At 50.0% G+C, this 18,509-nt stretch overlaps 1 protein-coding gene across 7 annotated transcripts in view; it reads left to right on the forward strand.

Moving 5' to 3' along the window:
• Positions 1 to 9,997, forward strand: part of RIMS3 (regulating synaptic membrane exocytosis 3) — a 40,726-nt gene extending 30,729 nt beyond the window's left edge. For 6 of the 7 annotated variants that reach the window (XM_065915458.1, XM_065915442.1, XM_065915465.1 and 3 more), the window contains 4 exons: positions 1,031 to 1,143; positions 4,586 to 4,687; positions 5,029 to 5,168; positions 6,045 to 9,997. In XM_065915458.1, the coding sequence (XP_065771530.1) occupies positions 1,031 to 1,143; positions 4,586 to 4,687; positions 5,029 to 5,168; positions 6,045 to 6,257 (568 nt within the window). In that variant the 3' untranslated portion in view covers positions 6,258 to 9,997. Of the gene's footprint in view, positions 1 to 1,030; positions 1,144 to 4,585; positions 4,688 to 5,028 lie in introns of all 7 variants that reach the window. The other variant, XM_065915485.1, reaches the window with a different exon arrangement.
• The last annotated feature ends 8,512 nt before the right edge of the window (positions 9,998 to 18,509 follow it).

The following is an 18,509-nucleotide window of genomic DNA, read 5'->3' on the forward strand; positions in this document are numbered from 1 at the left end:
AAGGGGACTCAGGCCAAAGGGTCCAACAGGGGATTGCTTCTGGGCCAGCCTTTTCTCTCTCGAGGCAGAAGCCTGGGCTGTCCTACGAGATCTGGGAATATCCTGTGGTCCATTATAGCTCTGGGCAGTTCTGGGCCAGCCCTCCCTCACCTGTCCTTTCTCTGCTGGCCACACCCAGAACATCTGGGCTTGAGGACATACAAAAGTAGCACATTTCCTATGATGGTCACACCAGCAGTGGCAATAACTACCGCCGATTGTTTCCTATCTGGAACTTCTCCTGTTCCCTCTGCCCTAATCCTCACCATCGTCCTGTATGAGTTGAGTGTCAGCTCTGTTTTGTAGGCAAGGCAAGTCTCTTACCTCTTGGAGCCTCCGTTTTCTCATCTGTAAAACTGGATTATAGCTCCTGCCACCTACAGTGGTTATGCAGATGAAACCATACACCTTTGGAGCATGTAGTACACTGTTGGCATCTGGCCAACTTTCAATCACTGTCAGTTTTTCTCATTACTATTTCCACCCACAGCCATGGACCACCCCCCCACCCCCCCATCACTTGTCATTAGTCTCAACCCTGTAATTGTGTTATTTTGGTCTCAGTTGCTGTTTAGGGCGCCACCTGACATTCCTGACTTGGATTTCAAACTCATAGTCAACTCAACCTCTGTTTTTGGAACTTGCTCCAGGCATTGAAATATCTGACCTTTGTCTCTGGTTCTTGGCATTAACACCCCTGGTGAGGACACAAAGTATCTAGCAAGTCCTGCCTTTTCAGGGTCACCTTAGAAATCCTAGCGCTTGAAGATTTAATATCATGATGGTTAGTCTCTTTGCTCAAGTGACATCAAAGTTTTTTTCTGTAATGTGCAGAGATGAACGGTTCTGTTTGTCCCCAGTCACAGTGGTATACTTTCAGTATATCCAGGGGAGATTGGGGGCACAGAGGGAGTACGCAGTGCCCCAGGGGCAGCGCTATTGCCTCCCTCCACCCAGATACCTTCACATACCCTTTTCCTCCCTTCTCCAGGTTCATCTTCCCCACCACCCGGCTTGGGGCCGAAAGCCAGTTCAGCGATTTCCTGGATGGGCTGGGACCAGCCCAGATTGTGGGGCGACAGACGCTGGCAACACCGCCAATGGGTGAGTCTTTTTCTTTTATTTATTATTTATTTTAATCTTGGCTGTGCCGGGTCTTCATTGCTACACATGGGCTTTCTCTGGTTGCAGCCAGTGGGAGCAGCTCTCTAGTGGTAGTGCTCGGACTTATTGCAGAGGCTTCCCTTGTTAGGGAGCACGGGCTGTAAGGCTCTCAGGCTTCCATTGTTGTGGAGCATGGGCTTAGTTGCCCCGAGGCAAGTGGAGTCTTCCTGCACAAGTGATTGAACCCATGTCCTCTGCATTGGCAGACAGATTCTTAACCATTGGACCATCAGGGAAGTCCTGGGTGAGTCTTCTTAAGGGCAGGGTGAGTAGGGCAGTGGCAGCCACGAAGCAGAACAGGTGAGCTCAGCGGGGGCCCCACATGATGCAATACAAGCTGCAGAAAGGAGCCCTCTCTCTGGCTCTTATGCCAGTGAGGAGGCGTCAGCATAGCGAGGCTCAGTCCCTCCCACAGCAGAGAGGAGAAGGGTTCCAGCCTTTCTCTGCTGGCCACACTGCAGCAGATTTTCTGGCACATTCCCTCCCTCACATCACCACTCTCACCCACTATCTCACCGCCTACTATGTGACCGGCAGTGCTGCTGCTGCTGCTGCTAAGTCGCATCAGTCGTGTCCGACTCTGCGACCCCAGAGACGGCAGCCCACCAGGCTCCTCCATCCCTGGGATTCTCCAGGCAAGAATACTGGAATGGATTGCCATTTCCTTCTCCAGTGCATGAAAGTGAAAAATGAAAGGGAAGTCGCTCAGTCGTGTCCAACTCTTCGAGACCCCATGGAATGCAGCCCACCAGGCTCCTCTGTCCATGGGATTTTCCAGGCAGGAGTACGACCGGCAGTGCTAGTGTCAGGCATAAGATGGTGAACAAAGATTATCGTGGCATCGACGTCCATGGATTCTGCTCTGTCACTGATTCTTTGTGGGATCTTGGGCAAGCCACGTCCCTTCTGTGAACCTCGGTATGGTCATCTGTAAGATGGGAATAATAATGCCTGCCTTAGTTCTGCAATCTGAAGACAATTTTTTGAGTCCCTGTGTGATGCTTGCATGAAATATTTTCATTTACGCCTTAGAAATTGTGTCTTATTTGACTTGTTACTTCTAACAGTGCCTGGCACCTAGAAGCCTTTTAGTAATTTTCTTATCCCTCCTCTCTGTAGCTAGCAAGTACTCCCTACAGTCTATTCTTGGTCCTCTTAGCTGCAGTTCTGGCTCCTTCCCCTTCTTTCTCCCTCAGATTCTGGCTGTGTTGGCTTCAAGCAGCAGCTCCCAGGCTAGCTTCCCTAGAGATGCCCGCTGGCCTCCACCCCTCCCTCCCCATCAGTCTGACCTGAGCAGTGTCTGACCCAGACGTCTGCACTCAGCCCTCACATAGACAGTGTCTAACCTTCGACCCCGCAGCAAATGAGAAAGTTGAGTGCAGACAGTGTCCTGCTGTGACCATGCAGTGGAGCTGACATTCCATTCCAGGCCAGGACTCCTCCCACTGCACTCCTGACTTCCTGGAAACGGCTCACACAGGAGCCTTTGTCTACTGGAAGAGGGTCCATGGGGACCCTCAGAGGGTAAGTGGCAGTTCCCATCTGGCTCCTGGGTGGGATTTGGCTAATTCCCAGTCCTTGCTTTCAGGCTTTTAAGGGGCTGGAGAGTCTGCTTTTTCCAGCTCTAGGCCCAGCCAAGGACTGGGAGGTGGTGAGAAAAACCAGCCACTTGCACAAGGCTTATGCGCCATCGCAGCCTGGAACACTCGTGTATGGCGCCCCCTGGTGTCCTAGATTGGGAAGGACAGGTTTGCATTGGCTCTCCTTGTTGGGGATATTACAAGTGTTCCTGAGACCTCCCCTTCCCCATTCCCCATGGGGAGGTCAGGAATAGCTAGAGGGAGAGGGATGAATTGCAGGATGTCTCCTGAAAGTCATAAGTCCCCATCTTCCAAAGTGTGCAAATACACAGTGGCATAATGGTTCAGACTCTAAAATGAGTGGCTGAACCCAAAGTCTGGCCCATTTTAGTTTTTCTGCATCAGGCTTATGATTCTGAACCCCCTTTTTTTGGCCATGCAGCATGCAGGATTTTAATTCCCTGACCAGGAATCAAACCCGTGCCTCTGCAGTGGAAGCAGAGTCTTAACCACTGGACTGCCAGAGAATTCCCTGTCTACCCTTCTGAAGGACATCCCAAGTGACTAGCAAAGATGGGCACAATAAAGGACAGAAATGATATGGACCTAACAGAAGCAGAAGATATTAAGAAGAGGTGGCAAGAATATACAGAATACAAAAAAGATATTAATGACCCAGCGAAACAATGGAAACAGTGACAGACTTTATTTTCTTGGGCTCCAAAATCACTGCAGATGGTGACCGCAACCATAAAATTAAAAGACGCTTGCTCCTTGGAAGAAAAGCTATGACAAACCTAGACAGTGTATTAAAAAGCAGAGACATTATTTTGCAAACAAAGGTCTGTCTAGTCAAAGCCATGGTTTTTCCAGTAGTCATGTATGGATGTGAGAGTTGGACCATAAAGAAGGCTGAATACTGAAGAACTGATGCTTTTGAGCTGGGTGCTGGAAAAGACTCTTGAGAGTTCCTTGGATTGCAAGGAAATCAATCCTCGATATTCATTGGAAGGACTGATGCTGAAGCTCAAGCTCCTTGGCCACCTGATGCCAAGAGCCAACTCATTAGAAAAGTCCCTAATGCTGGGAAAGATTGAAGGCAGGAGAAGCAGATTACAGAGGATGAGATGGTTGGATGGTATCACTGACTCAATGAACATGAGTTTGAGCAAGCTCCAGGAGATGGGGAAGGACAGGGCAGCCTGGCGTGCTGCAGTCCATGGGTTGCAAAGAGTCAGACATGACTGAGCAACTGAACAACAACTCTGTACTCCTGGGACATCTGCTGCCTTCCCCCATCCTTTATCAAGGGTGGGAACAGGCCCTCATTTCTAGGGCGTGCCTCATGGCCCGGGCAGTCTTGTATCTCGTCACCTCTCCAAACTGATATTCTTTAAGTATCTGTTTGATGTTTATTTAGGGGAGTAGCTGATGGCTGCTGTGTAGAAGGTGAAGACATCTATTGAGCACACAGCCTCCCCTGTTTTCCTGATACAGAAATCTGTCCCCAAACTTGCTATTCCGCTCAGTGAAACAGGCCCCCTCCCTTCTCCCAACCCAGCTTTCCTTTGTGATTCCCTAAGCAGGGCCCTGGAGGGTCACGCCCCCACCCCACCCCAAAGGCCCTATCAAAACATTTCTCAACTGCTTTAAATTGGCCTCTGGAGAGCAGCTCCAGTGCATGCAGTTTTTGTCCGTTTTGTGCCCTTTCAGCGCTGGAGCATCCTCTGCAGACTGCATGCTGTGGGCCAGCCTGCCCCTTGGGCTGACTCTGCCTCGACTGTCCTCCTTCTCCCTTGCAGGGGATGTGCACATTGCCATCATGGACCGGAGTGGCCAGCTGGAGGTGGAAGTGATTGAGGCTCGGGGCCTGACCCCCAAACCCGGCTCCAAATCCCTCCCAGGTGAGGCAGAGCAGCTGGGATGAGGGATCTTGGAAATGGGGTCCTGCCAGGGAGGGATTCACAGCTGAGCTCTGGGTCTAGCAAGTCCTGGCTCCCCATTGGCCTAATCAGTATTCTCAACAGTGGAGTCATGGATGGCCTGGAAGGCCAGTGAGGGGGCAGAATGGGAGGAGAGGACAGAGGAGTTGATATTCGGGTCCATCTTGTCCACCTGCTGTCCACTGGTCAGCTCCTCCTGCTCACCCTTCTCCCCTCCAGGATCACGTGGAAGTTAGGGGATGGGGCAGGCCACAGCAGTTTCCCCGGGACCCCTCCCCATCATGCTCTCTTCCATCTCTCAGCCACCTATATCAAGGTTTACCTACTCGAGAACGGGGCCTGCTTGGCCAAGAAGAAGACGAAGGCGGCCAAGAAGACCTGTGACCCCCTGTACCAGCAGGCTCTGCTCTTCGACGAGGGACCCCAGGGCAAGGTGCTGCAGGTGAGCATCTCGCGGCCAGGGGGCGGGGCAACTCTCAAAGACTGCAGACTGTCATTTTAAATGTATTTATGGTTTATCCTGCGCCAGCACCTTAATACCCTCTACCCATTTTTTGTTACAACCTAGTGAGGTGTTATTGCCTCCTGTTGATTCATAAGGAAACCAAGGTTTGGGGGGATAACTCGATTGCCCCCAGGTTGCACAGCTGGTAGGTAGAAGCAGGTTTTATTTTTTAAGATTTTTTTTTATGTGGACCATTTTTAAAGTCTTTATTGAATTTGTTACAATATTGCTTCTGCCTTATGTTTTGGTTTTTTTGGCCAAGAGATGTGTGGTATCTTAACTCCCCAGTCAGGGATCTAACCTGCACTTCTTGCATTAGAAAGCAGATTCTTAACCACTGGGCATCCAGGGAAGTCCCCTAGAAGCAGAGTTTGACCACTGCCTTCTTCCACCTGGAGGTAATGTTTATCATCCCATTGTGATCCAGCAACACAGTGGGAGCTGTGGCCCAGGTCCTGGACTCGGCCTGCTTCCCTCTCTGGAAGCCTGTCATCCTGGATGCTAGGAGGCTCTGGAAGTCAGGCCCAGGTTCTAATCCCAGCTGTGCCGTGTATCTTTGGGTTAGTTATTCACTCTGAGCTACATTTCCTTTTTGTGAAAATAATAATCCATACAGCACCTCTACCTAGATGGTTGTAACAATGGAGAGAATATATATAAAGTCTGTACACCATAATGCATACCATAAGTGCTTAATAAGCCTGGCACACCACAAGTGCTTAATAAGTTGTTGCCTGAAGTCCATCTGAGTTCTGCCTCTCGCGGTCCCATCTGTGCCCTGGCTCAGCTCCTCTCTCTTCCTCCCACTGGCAGGTGATCGTCTGGGGAGACTACGGCCGCATGGACCACAAGTGCTTCATGGGCATGGCCCAGATCATGCTGGACGAGCTGGACCTGAGTGCTGCAGTCACCGGCTGGTACAAACTCTTCCCCACCTCCTCCGTGGCAGACTCTACGCTCGGCTCCCTTACCAGACGCCTGTCCCAGTCCTCGCTGGAGAGCGCCACCAGCCCCTCGTGCTCCTAGGGACCTCGGGGAGAGGCCGGGCTGCGATGTGAGAAGGGGTGTGGCCGCCTCCCACCTCCTCCCCCCTGTACATAGTCCTCACGTCTTTCTGGCCCTGTTGCCCTGCTGCATGCCCGTTGGCTACTGGGCCTGGCCCAGCTGTCTTTGGAGTCTCTAGCGCGTGTGCGTGTGCGTGTGTGTGTGTGTGTGTCTGTGTGTGACCATGTCAGATCTATTCATTTGTCTGGGTGTAGTCGGTCTTGGTGACTATATGGGCTGAAACCCATGTCTCTCGGTGTCTCGTGGTAAAGAAACCCAAAGGAGAATTGTGAGGCCAGGACTCCCCCACCCCCACCCCCCTGCCGAATCCAGGGGTGGAAGCGGGGGACACGGCCATTGGTTCCTCCCGCCTGCCCCGGGCTCAGGGCCGAGCCCGCGTGTTCCCCGCCGTGCCTGTCCTTGGTGGTCTCTGCTTAGTTTTCTGTCTTGTCCTTTGTTCCACCTCTGCCTCTCCCAGCACTGCTGCTCTTTTTTGAGGAATGTAGCATCCCTTGCAGCCGGCCACACTGAGGCCCCTCTGGGAACCCTGACACCCCTCCTTTCCACCGAGCTCTCCAGCTGCTCTTCCTACTGAATGCATCCACAGCATATAACAGCTCACCTAGGGCCCTGGCCAGGGCCCCGGGGAGCAGAAAATGCTGGGGAGCTGCGGGCTTGGAGATCGCTTTCTCCCTCCAGCTGACACCTCCCGCTTCCTAAAAGTGAGATCCGAGGGGGTGTCGGTTCCCAGGGCTGCAGGCCAGGTACCTTGGCGGGAACTGCTGGTGCCTCCTCTTGCATTGTTCACCTCCGGTCTCCCTTTAAGCCTCCTCGCTTCCGACATGCCAAAGGAGCCCTCCCAGTGGACCCCAGGAGGTGCGGACTGGATGGTCTTGACCTGCAAGAGGTTGGCCTCCCAGGGGACGTTGTCTACCAGGGTGGGCAGCCCCCGACAGCACCCGTGTCCTTCCCAGGCCCTGAGGGTGGCCCTGTGCCCCTCGGGGCTCATCCTGAAGGGGCCTGGCTTGTTGAGGGCCACGGAGGGCGCAGCTGCTGGCAGGAAGGAGGAGGGCTGGGACTGACTTGCTCTAAGACTCCTGTCCAACCTTCAGGGATTAGCTGCATGAAGCTGACTATTAGGGGCTCTATTTTCTTTTTTTCTTTCTTTTTTTTTTTCTTTTTTGCTCATTTCCAGACCAGCGTCTGTGTTTGAGAGCTCAGACTTACTGAAGCTCCAGCCTCTGGGCTCCCGCACAGCCTGGTTCTACACTCTATAGACCGTGACAGTCACCAGCTCTGTACAAGCAATACTCACCCCCTCGGCCTCCCCGCCTCCCGCGCTCTGCCGCTGCCCTCCGGAGAGTGGCCCGGCCTGCTCTTGATGCCACTCCTGTCTCTGCTGTCTTTCCACCTTTGTCTGGTTGGAGCTTCCCAAAGCCACTCAAACCCTGACCTGATTGGACAGCTGGGCCCCTGGGTGGGGGGGCACCAGGGCCTGGACTGGACCTTGTGAGATGCCGGCTGGGAATCCTGAAGTCTGGCTCAGGAACCCAAATCTGTCCCTCTGCTTCCTCGGGTCTAGTGTGAAAGGCGAGAGGTTGCCCAGAAGATGGACATGGCAGCCCTCAGGTCCATGACTGCAGGGGAGAAAGAGGTAGCAGGAGGGGTCAAGGTCTGGGGCCCCCGCCCCTTCCCCAGACATCACCCCCGAGCACAGCGTGACTCTCACCCGCATACGTGGGGGGAGCTGTGGAGAGGTGCTTGGACTCCATTCATCACCAAAGCCAGGTGGACATGGGGATGGATGCTGAGGCGGGGACGTGGAGACAGAGGCTCTCTGAGACAGACCGTTCTCCACTGAGGGGTTTCCTTTTCTGGCAGAATCTGCATTGGGCTAAAGCCAGGGCCTGACCACCTCCCTCCCAAGAAAACTGCCCGCGGACAAAATGTGGGTGAGGGCAGCAAGAACTAACAAAATGAGTGCCTGGGCTGACTTGCCGGAGCCGGACAGGAACTGTTGTGTTTGTGGAGAAAGGAGACAGCTGGGTTGAGTTTTCTCTTTCTCAGAATTTCTCCCCTGGCATTGGGATTGGGTAATGCATTTCCCATGGCAAAGGGCTCTGTGGTCTTGGATCCTAGGGTGGGGAGAGGGAGGAAACTTGCTTGCAGAAGAGTATTTGTATGTCCTGTGGGTGACGCAGAGCCATCACCCTCAGAATGGTGTGCAAATACTCGACAGCTTTGGAGTGGTGGGGTTATTCGTGACCCATAGTTTTGTGTAGATCTTTCCTGATGTGGCATGGAGCGGTGACACCCAGACTGTGCGGTCACCCCCAGGAAACGAGAACTATCAGAGAGGGTGTCACCCTTCTTCCCCTAGGGACCCAGGAAGACAAAAGATGGGGAGCTACCAGCTGAGCCTCTGCTGGGGAGTCAAAGGCTGCTGGCCCCTTACCTCCGGGGAAGGTTGGCTAGGGGGCACATACTAGCCAGAGGGATGGCCTGACCTGTCCTAGAGGTCGGACACTCACTAATGGGAAGTCATTCCCCACCCAAGTCGACCTTAGGGGATTACCTTTAACCCTTTGTACCAAATCAAGTTAATCCAGTTACCCCACCTGGATTTTCTCCCATGAGAATGAAGTCTGGTGAGGCTCCATATACGTGTGGTGGTGAGCGGCTGGACTTACGGGTCTGTCTGGGCCTCCTGGATGCAGGGGCTTGTCTGAGAGGCTGCTCTGGAGCAAGCCTGTCCCAGTGGAGGAGGGAGCACATGTGACCGCTGGCCTTTCCTGGAGGGGGGAGCATCCATCCCTTGAGGAGGGCACGGTGGGGAGGGAGGAACATGATTCCTCCCAGGCACTGTTAGATGCACTGTCACAGCTCCACGTGCCGCTCCTTACCCCAGGGGACCCTGGGGCTGATGACAGGCTGGGCTTTTTGTCACTCCATCTCCCTCTGCTCAGGCAGGTTTCATGGAAGACGTGGCACAGACAGCCCTGCAGCGCTGCCGGGCTGTGGGCAGGAACCATGACAGATGATTCAGAGCATCTGTCTTCATGTTTCTGCCGTGTTCAATCTGTCCCACTTCCTTCACAGACTCCTTTCCTAAAGGGATGGCTGTGATGGGCCTTTGGTATGAATCAGACTCCAGCGAATGGGGCCAAGTCTTGGTTCTTCCCTGAAGGATCACATCCCTTTTGTCAAACCATCTCCCGAACTACTCCCCACCCAGTCTCTTGCCTGACCCAGCACTCTTAGGAAAGGAGGCTCTCAGTATGCAGCAAGCCCAGGCATTGCCAGCATTTCAGGGGGCCGAGAGAGAGGGTTGCCCCTCTCGCTCACCACTCATGGGGATCACTGGTTCTTCCGGGGGCCTAACACCCACCAGGGCCAGCATGCCTGAGTTCTTCTTTACTGCCAGCCTTGAGGAGAGCGGAAGCCACCCGCCCCCTTTAAAGACGCTAGAGCCCTGCAAGAGCACTTCTTTGGAAATGAAATGTAGCACAATCTTAGACTGCATTACCAGGAGCCCTGGCACGCGACCAGGGTCCTTGTTCCACGCCCTGTAGCCCAGGAGAAGCTGGGCTCCCACCCCCACCCCCACCCCCCAGCTGGGGCTCCAGAGCTCCTGATGACCTCCGAGTCCCCATCTTCTTCAGCCCAGAAAGCAGCAGGGCTTCAGAAAGGTTGCTCGTCTGCTTCTTTGGTTGCTTCGTGCACTGTGTGACCCTGTGGACAAATTGCTGCCTTTGCTCATCGGTGGAGAGGGTCCGGGGGTGGGTGGGGCGGGGGTGTGTCCTTCAGGACCAGGAGGCCATCTGGCCAGCAGAGTATCTGCAGTGGCTGCCAGGAGGGGGAGGGGGAGAGGTCTGCTGCCCGCCGGCTCCTTTCTCTCTCCCTCTCTCTTCTTCTCCCCGGAGTTTTCTTCTCCAATATCCTGACCCAGAAAGAGGTTCCTTAAAATGCTGCTTCCTGTACTGGACTACCGTTCACCTGCATGATCAGGGAGGAGATAGGAACGAAGACTCGTCTCCTACCTTCTCCCTTGAGTCTGCTTTTCACTCAGGTCAGAAGAGATTGGGGCAAAACAAAAACAGTCGTGACTGAAGGGCAAGCGTGCCCCGCCTGATCCGGTGAGGCCTGATGGGAACTGGATCGGCCTGGGCTGGCTGGGCAAGGGTTATTTTGAAAGAGTGCCTGAGCATCTCAGAGTGATGTCAGTGATGCCAAAGAGAGCAACTTGGCCTCCTCGGGCGACAGCTTTGCCAGCTGAGCCTCACACATGCGGCTTGGGTGTCGGCATGTCCCATGGTGGGACCTTGTTCTCTGACAAAGGGCTTAATCTTTCCATGTAGCAAAGCAACTTCCTCTCCCCCCAACCCTGAGCTCAGGCCTTTGTGGGCCCAATAAGGCTATGCCTGTGAGGGAAACTTGCATTCTCCCAGGGGCCCAGACTGGCTTGGGGAGGATGCTCTCCACAAAGCATGCGTGTTACTGCTCCAGGAGAACCTCCCCACGTTCTGGTTGTAAACTTGGCCAGCAAGGACAGGAGCCTTCAGCCTCCCAGGCAGTTCGCACTAATGCCAGGAAGGTCCTTGGACCTGGGTTCCAGAGAGCTTGGCAAACAGAAATGGGCCCTGGGAATCCCAAAGGCAACAGAGCATCCACCCCAAAGGTCAATGGCCTGGACAGCCGGCTACAGAGAATCCAAGGCTGTTATATACAGAGAAATTGTGACCTTATGCAAGTCTCCTCCCTTTTCTGGGTCTCAGCTTCCTCATCTGCAAAACCAGAGCATTTGCTAGTTATTCCATGGTTCCCTCCAGGTTTTAAAAGTCTGATCTGGAGCTGATGAGGATTATGAGCCTGATATACCTGGCACCTGGTCCCACAGGCTGGTTCCTTCCAGCCCTGGGGGCAGGTCCTCACCCATCCACGCCCAGATGCTGCTTCTGACAAGAACTCTGGGAATCCCAGCGGACTCTGCTCCTTCCACCTCCTCATGGTTTATGGTTCTCTTCCTCTTATGTGGTGAGATAATTAAGGGTTGTCTGCGATGGACAATTTCCAAGGTGAGGATGTGAGGCACAGCCTCAGCTGCATCCTGTGTAGGTCAGTATCCCCACCAGCAGACGATGCTGGGTCGGGCCTCGTCTCTGCTTCTAGAACGGGATCAGTGAGAGAATCTTAAAAGAAGAGGCTCTCTGATGGGAGGAGAGAGGGAACTTATTTCCCTTCAAAGTATTTTGCTTATTGAATTAAAAAAAAAAAAAATATATATATATATATATATATATATCACTCTTCTCCAGAATGCCTTTTGCAGACACCATCTCAACAGGCAGAGTGGCTGCTGCTTCCTTAGGAAAAGCTGGCTTGATTGTTTCATCCACTCCTTGAGAATGTAAATTCACAGGAGGCAGGAACCCCTTTTTTAGAATTTCCAAATGCATCCTGCAAAGAGAGAGAGCAGATAGGGACTGACAAGCACACTGTTTAGATAAGAAGCAATTAGCCTTTTACATTTTCTATATGCAGCATCTTCCCAAACTCGTTGTGGCTCCCAGGTGGCAGGTGGATGGCTGGGAAGGACTACCGGCTGTTTCTTACAACATTCTTGCCAATTCCCTTGAGGAGAAAATCCTTCACATGGCTTCTGCATGTACAGTATTTGGGCAGCAAAAAAAAAAAAAATTATTAAAGTCAGTTTGAAAATGGTTTCACGTGTTGTTTTCTGAAGATGGTTCTTAATTCTAGGAGAGAGAAAACAGTTCCAGGGGACTGAAACAAGGAAGAGGAAGATGCCTTGGCTGAGAAGCAGGAGAGAGAAGTACATCTCAGAAAAAGCCCTGAAAGGTCTGACCTGGGCATCTGGGAAATCCATTGTCACAGTATGTCACTGGGCCATGGAGTCTGACTACTTCAGGCAGCTTCCTGGCTCTGTCTCCCAGGATCCCTGGTTACAGGCCCTCAAAGCCTTCTATTCCCACATAGTCCACAAGGGATGCCCAGAACCAAATAGAGGGAAAGGTAAGATGGAGCTGAGGCCACTGCCCTCGACCCACTGCTGCTTTCTGAGCACTTGGGTCCAGAAGCTCCGCTCAGGCATGTGGCTGGGGCAGTCTCGCTCGCTCGGCCACACTGGATACAAGCAGTAAGCATAGCTGTTGACCTCCAGTGCTGTGACCCCTGGAATACACCTTTCTTTCCTTGCCGCAAGGAAGGATATAGTCACTTCTGGGCAGTGCCACTGGATCGGGGGGTATGGAAGATGGATAAAGTATAGCAATGTCACAGCACATACTTGCCAGGGGAAAGGCTGACACCTGCCTACCAAGAGCCTTTCAGAGTAAACTCCACTGCTTTGGCTCTGGCCCTTGACCTTGCAGTTCCACTGGGCACCATCTCTTGTTGGAAGGTTCATGAGACTTATATCTAAGCTCTGGTGCTCCCCCAGCATCCTGTTTTTTCTTTCTTTCCCACTTCTGCTCTCTGAGATATCTCATACACTCTCATGGGTTTTAAGAATTTCCATGCTTCTAGATAGTAAAAAAAAAAAAAAAAAAAAATTTTAAAAGAGAGTCAGTAAAATTAAGAAAAGAGGGACAGACAACAAAACTGAGATCCATAGAGACATTCTGAAAGAGGTTCTTCAAACAGAAGGAAAACGGTACACACTTCATAGGGTTATTGGGGGGATTCAGTGAGGTAATATGTTTAAAGTGCTCAGAACAGTGCCTGGCACATCGCATTTACTATGTTTGCTGTTGTAAAGAAAATGATGGAATGGCTGAAATGTAAGAAAGAAATGTGAGCAAAGAAATAAGACTAGTAACTATTAACATAGAGATTATAAAACTATAAGTCATGAACTAAAATACTAGAGAATGATAGCACATAAATTGGTCCTTGGAATGTTCTTGGAGGTGAAAGATACTGAATAACTTCAATCTTCCTTAAGTATCCATTCTAAAATCTAGAGTAAATATTAAGAAAATACAAATAGAATCAAATATATTAAAAAATCCTACATATAAACTATGAAGTTTAGTAGTGTATTAAAAATGATATAATCATGATCACCTGGGCTTCCCAGGTTTTGCTAGTGGTAAAGAATCTGCCTGCCAATGCAGGAGATATGGGTTCAATCCCTGGGTTGGGAGTGTCCCCTGGAGTAGAAGAGAGCATCCCATTCCAGTATTCTTGCCTGGAAAAGTCCATGGGCAGAGGAGCCTGATGGGCTACAGTCCATGGGGCTGCAAAGAGTTGGACACAACTGAGCACACACACACGCGCATGATCAACTGGCGTTTATCCCAGAATATAAGGGTGAGTCAATAGAAAATTTCACTGTGATTCACCATATCAATAGACTAACAGAGAGAAATAATTATCCTAATGCAGAAAAAGCATTTTGTAAGGTTTAATCCTATTTGTAATAAAACCACTGGCAACTTCCTTGCTTTGATAAGAGACCACTCTAATGGCAGAAACCGAAGAGGAACTAAAGAACCTCTTAATGGGAGTGAAGGAGGAGAGTGAAAAGGCTGGCTTAAACTAAATATTAAAAAAACTAAGATCATGGCGTATGGCCCCATCACTTCATGGTAAGTAGAAGGGGAAAAGGTGGAAGTAGTGACAGATTTCCTCTTCTTGGACTCTAAAATCACTACAGATCATGACTGCAGCCATGAAAGCAGAAGACGATTGCTTCTTGGCAAGAAAGTGATGACAAACCTAGACGATGTGTTGAAAAGCAGAGACTGACAAAGATCCATATAGTCAAGGCTATGGTCTTCCCAGGGGTCATGTATGGTTGTGAGAGCTGGACCCTAAAGAAGGCAGAGTGCCAAAGAATCGATGCCTTCGAACTGTGGTATTGGAGAAGACTCTGACAGTCCATTGGAGACTCTCAAACTGTCAAGCAAGGAGATCAAACCAGTCAATCTTAAAAGAAATTAACCCTGAATACTCGTTGGAAGGACTGATGCTGAAACTGAAGTTCCAGTATTTTGGTCACCTGATGCGAACAGTCGACTCATTGGAAAAGCCGCTGATGCTGGGAAAGATTGAGGGCAGAAGGAGAAGAGGGCATCAGAGCATGACACAGCTGGATGGCATCACTGATGCAATGGACATGAACTTGGGCAAACTCCGGGAGACAGTGAGGGACAGGAAGGCCTGGTGTGTTGCCGCCCATGGGTTCGCAAAGAGTCAGACATGACTGAGCAACTGAACAAAAACATACACCAAAAAGCCTGTAATAAATGTTATGTTAATAGAAACATTTAATGTATTCTCTTTAAGATCATCATCAGAAGAATCAATGATGTTTCTTGGACCTGGCAGAGAACTGATATTGGAAGGCAAACTGCTACCTTGAAATCTGGAGAGCACACACAGAGAATAAGAGCTAGTCTTTGATTACCAGGGGAACTCGCTGGAGCCAAAACCTGATGGAAACACTTAAATGTTAATACTAACATTTCTGGAGGCTGTGTGTGAACTACTTTGGATATGATCAACAATTGGAGGCTAGGAAGGGGGCAAACGTTTATGGGCTTTTTTTCTAGGCACACAAAGTAGCCATGAAATTAAAAGATGCTTACTCCTTGGAAGGAAAGTTATGACCAACCTAGACAGCATATTAAAAAGCATAGACATTACTTTTCCAACCAAGGTCCATCTAGTCAAGGCTATGGTTTTTCCAGTAGTCATGTATGGATGTGAGAGTTGGACTGTGAAGAAAGCTGAGTGCTGAAAAATTGATGCTTTTGAACTGTGCTGTTGGAGAAGACTCTTGAGAGTCCCTTGGACTGCAAGGAGATCCAATCAGTCCATCCTAAAGGAGATCAGTCCTGGGTGTTTATTGGAAGGACTGATGCTGAAACTCCAATACTTTGGCCACCTCATGGAAGAGTTGTCTTATTGGAAAAGACCCTGATGCTGGGAGGGGTTGGGGGCAGGAGGAGAAGGGGATGACAGAGGATGAGATGGCTGGATGGCATCACCGACTCGATGGGCATGAGTTTGAGTAAACTCCGGGAGTTGGTGATGGACAGGGGGGCCTGGGGTGTTGTGATTCATGGGGTCACAAAGAGTAGGACACGACTGAGTGACTGAACTGAACTGAACTGAAAGTAGAGATCTGAGAAAAACTTAGTGGTCTTTTTCAGGGAGAGGGTAAAAGTTCTGAAAAATATCCAGAGTCTCCTCCATGACAAAGGTCTACTGAAATGACTCATTGGAAAAGACCTTGATGCTGAGAAAGATTGAAGGCAGGAGAAAGAAGGGAACAACAGAGGATGAGATGGTTGGATGGCATCACTGATTTCATGGACCTGAGTTTGAGCAAGCTCTGAGAGGTGGTGATGGACAGGGAAGCCTGGTGTGCTGCAGTCCATAGAGTTGCAAAGAGTCAGATGCAACTGAACTGAACTGCACTGACCCAACCCTGGGGGAGCACATTTTCCCCACTCAGGGGCCCCCTAGATTTCCTCTCTCACCTAAGAGGAGACGAAAAGCTCAAAAAACACTTGTGAAAGTCATGACACGGGAAATGGACCCATTAAAAAAATGAGGTGCAATCATATTATAGAAGGCTTCCTCTGCCCCACAACTTATCCCCTACAAATAGGGATCTAATGGCTTACAATTGAAATAGCTGCAAGACACAGCCTATTAGTGAAGCCCCAAATCAAGAGGGGAGATTAAAAACTGGTCACAAGCGGAATTTGAAAAATCTATGACACCTATGTGCGTGAGACCATTTAACCATCTCATCCTGTGTCGTTCCCTTCTCCTCCTGCCTTCAATCTTTCCCAACATCAGGGTCTTTTCAAATGAGTCAGCTCTTCGCATCAGGTGGCCGAAATACTGGAGTTTCAGCTTTAACATCAGTCCTTCCAATGAACACCCGGGACCGACTTCCCCTAGGATGGACTGGTTGGATCTCCTCTCAGTCCAAGGGACTCTCAAGAGCCTTCTCCAACACCACAGTTGTACAGGAATCCTGTACAAAGCCATAAAAACAAAAAAAGAGAGGAAGGATTGAAAAAGAGATAAAGCTATCATTTATAGATAATTTGATTACTACCTTATTAAGAAGAACAATTATTAGAACTCATGAGAATATTCAGCAGCACGGTTGCTGGATACAAGATCACGCTACCAAAATCAGTTGCATTTTTTTTCTGTAACAGCTATAACCAGTAAACATGAGATATTATCCACAATAGCAATTCAAATTATTAAAAAATAATTAAGAATACATAAGAGCTCTATAGAGTGAATTTTCAAATTCTTAAGAGTTGATGAATGAACAGACATTCCCTGTTCTTAGATAAGGCAGTTTAATATAAAGATATTAACTTTCCAAGGTGATCTGTAAACTCAACACAAGCTAAAAATTTCAGTTGGTATGTTAAGTAAACTTACTCTGCAACTTATGAGCAATAATATAAGTCTATTAATGGTTAGATCAACTTCTGTTTAAAGAAAACTCAAGGAGTGGCAGCTAATATATCTAGGAAATTAATACATGATGAGAGGGGTACCTTAAAACAATGAGGAAAAGTGGATTGTTTAAAATATGTATTAGAGACACTTTCACTATTTGGACAAAAAAAGAAAGAAATCCCTGCTGTTGGGTTGCACTCCACAGACTTGCAAGCCTTGTAGCTGCCTAGCCTGCAGAGGGAAGAGCAGTCTGGAGACAGCACCAGAATCAGCAGCAGTTTATTGGACAGGGGGTATCACACATCCAAAGCAAAAGATCCTGGAGTGACACCCCACTGTACATGACTAGCAGGACATGGCAGCAATCTTCGCTACCTGAGAGGAGAGGGAGGCTACCATCTATGGGGGAATGACGTGATCAGTTACCAGGGAGACTGTGGCTGGGGCAGGAGGCAAGCACGTAGGCAGTTACTGATTAAGCCCTATAATTAATAGGATTGGATAGTCATGTGAGTGAGGCAGGTCCTGGTGGAGCGGGGTTGGGGGGGGTGTACAGAGGGCAAGAGAACAGCCATCTTGGGTGGTCTGACCATATACCACACCTATATACCTTGCTGGACCCTTATAATCTTGGTCCAGCTCTCTTCCATGATATCCCTGGGGTCAGGTATGTAGAGGTGCTCTGCAACCAAATCCCACAAAGGCCATACAGACACCAGCAACTAGAGGGCATCAAGAGTAAGATACCTGCTACACTAAAAACAGGGATTGCCAAGAGGTGGGCAATTTTAGAGCCAGGAACTCGGCATGCAGGACAGGGGGAAGGTGAGAATCGTCAGTCGTCCCTACATGGTCACATTAGGTGGGTCACTCTTGCATGGAAAATTGCTGCAGACCTAGCAGTCTGACTCATTTTGCAGTGAAGTCACCATTATCACGCAGTCCGTGAACAGATTCCCTCCACTCAGGCTAGGGAGGAAATGTGAGATGTTTAACAGGCACAGTACAGGGGAGATCATGACCATTATACAAAATGAAAATAGAAACTGCATTCTGAGATAATACCATCCCTGCCTGAGGTGTTTGTCCTGGCCTGAAATACCATATCACCTGTCCACCTCTTGGAGAAGGAAATGGCAACCCACTCCAGTATTCTTGCCTGGAGAATCCCGTGGACAGAGGAGCCTGGTGGGCTGCTGTCCATGGAGACGCACAGAGTCGGACACGACTGAAGTGACTTAGTATGCATGCATGCATTGGAGAAAGAAATGGCCACCCACTCCAGTATTCTTGCCTGGAGAATCCCAGGGACAGAGAGCCTGGTGGGCTGCCGTCTATGGGGTTGCACGGAGTCGGACACGACTGAAGTGACTTAGCAGCAGCAGCAGCCGCAGTCCACCTCTGTCCCCATAGCTGGTACCCAGTCCTGAAGAGGTGATATAACAATGGCACAGAGTTAATAGAATGGGGCGGGGGGCATCTTTCCCTAGTCGGGTTCCGGATTAATAACCTTAGTCATCTTGGGTGGGGCCGGGAAGAAGATAGGTGAAATCTCTAAGTCCCTTTCTTTTTTTTTTTTTTTCTAAGTCCCTTCTAATTCTACTCCTCATCCGGTGGCAGACCCAAACCACCAGGAGCTAACCTGACAGTCCCAGGGCCATTTTATAATGTTTCCCTGGGGGCAGATCCTATGATAGCAAAAAAGTGAGCTACTATCCTGACCAACAGTTGGCAACAGTCCTTCGGTAGTAAACAGTTGAACTCATATGGTGT

Source organism: Muntiacus reevesi, chromosome 1 (genome assembly GCF_963930625.1).
Source record: "Muntiacus reevesi chromosome 1, mMunRee1.1, whole genome shotgun sequence".
NCBI lineage: Eukaryota > Metazoa > Chordata > Mammalia > Artiodactyla > Cervidae > Muntiacus > Muntiacus reevesi.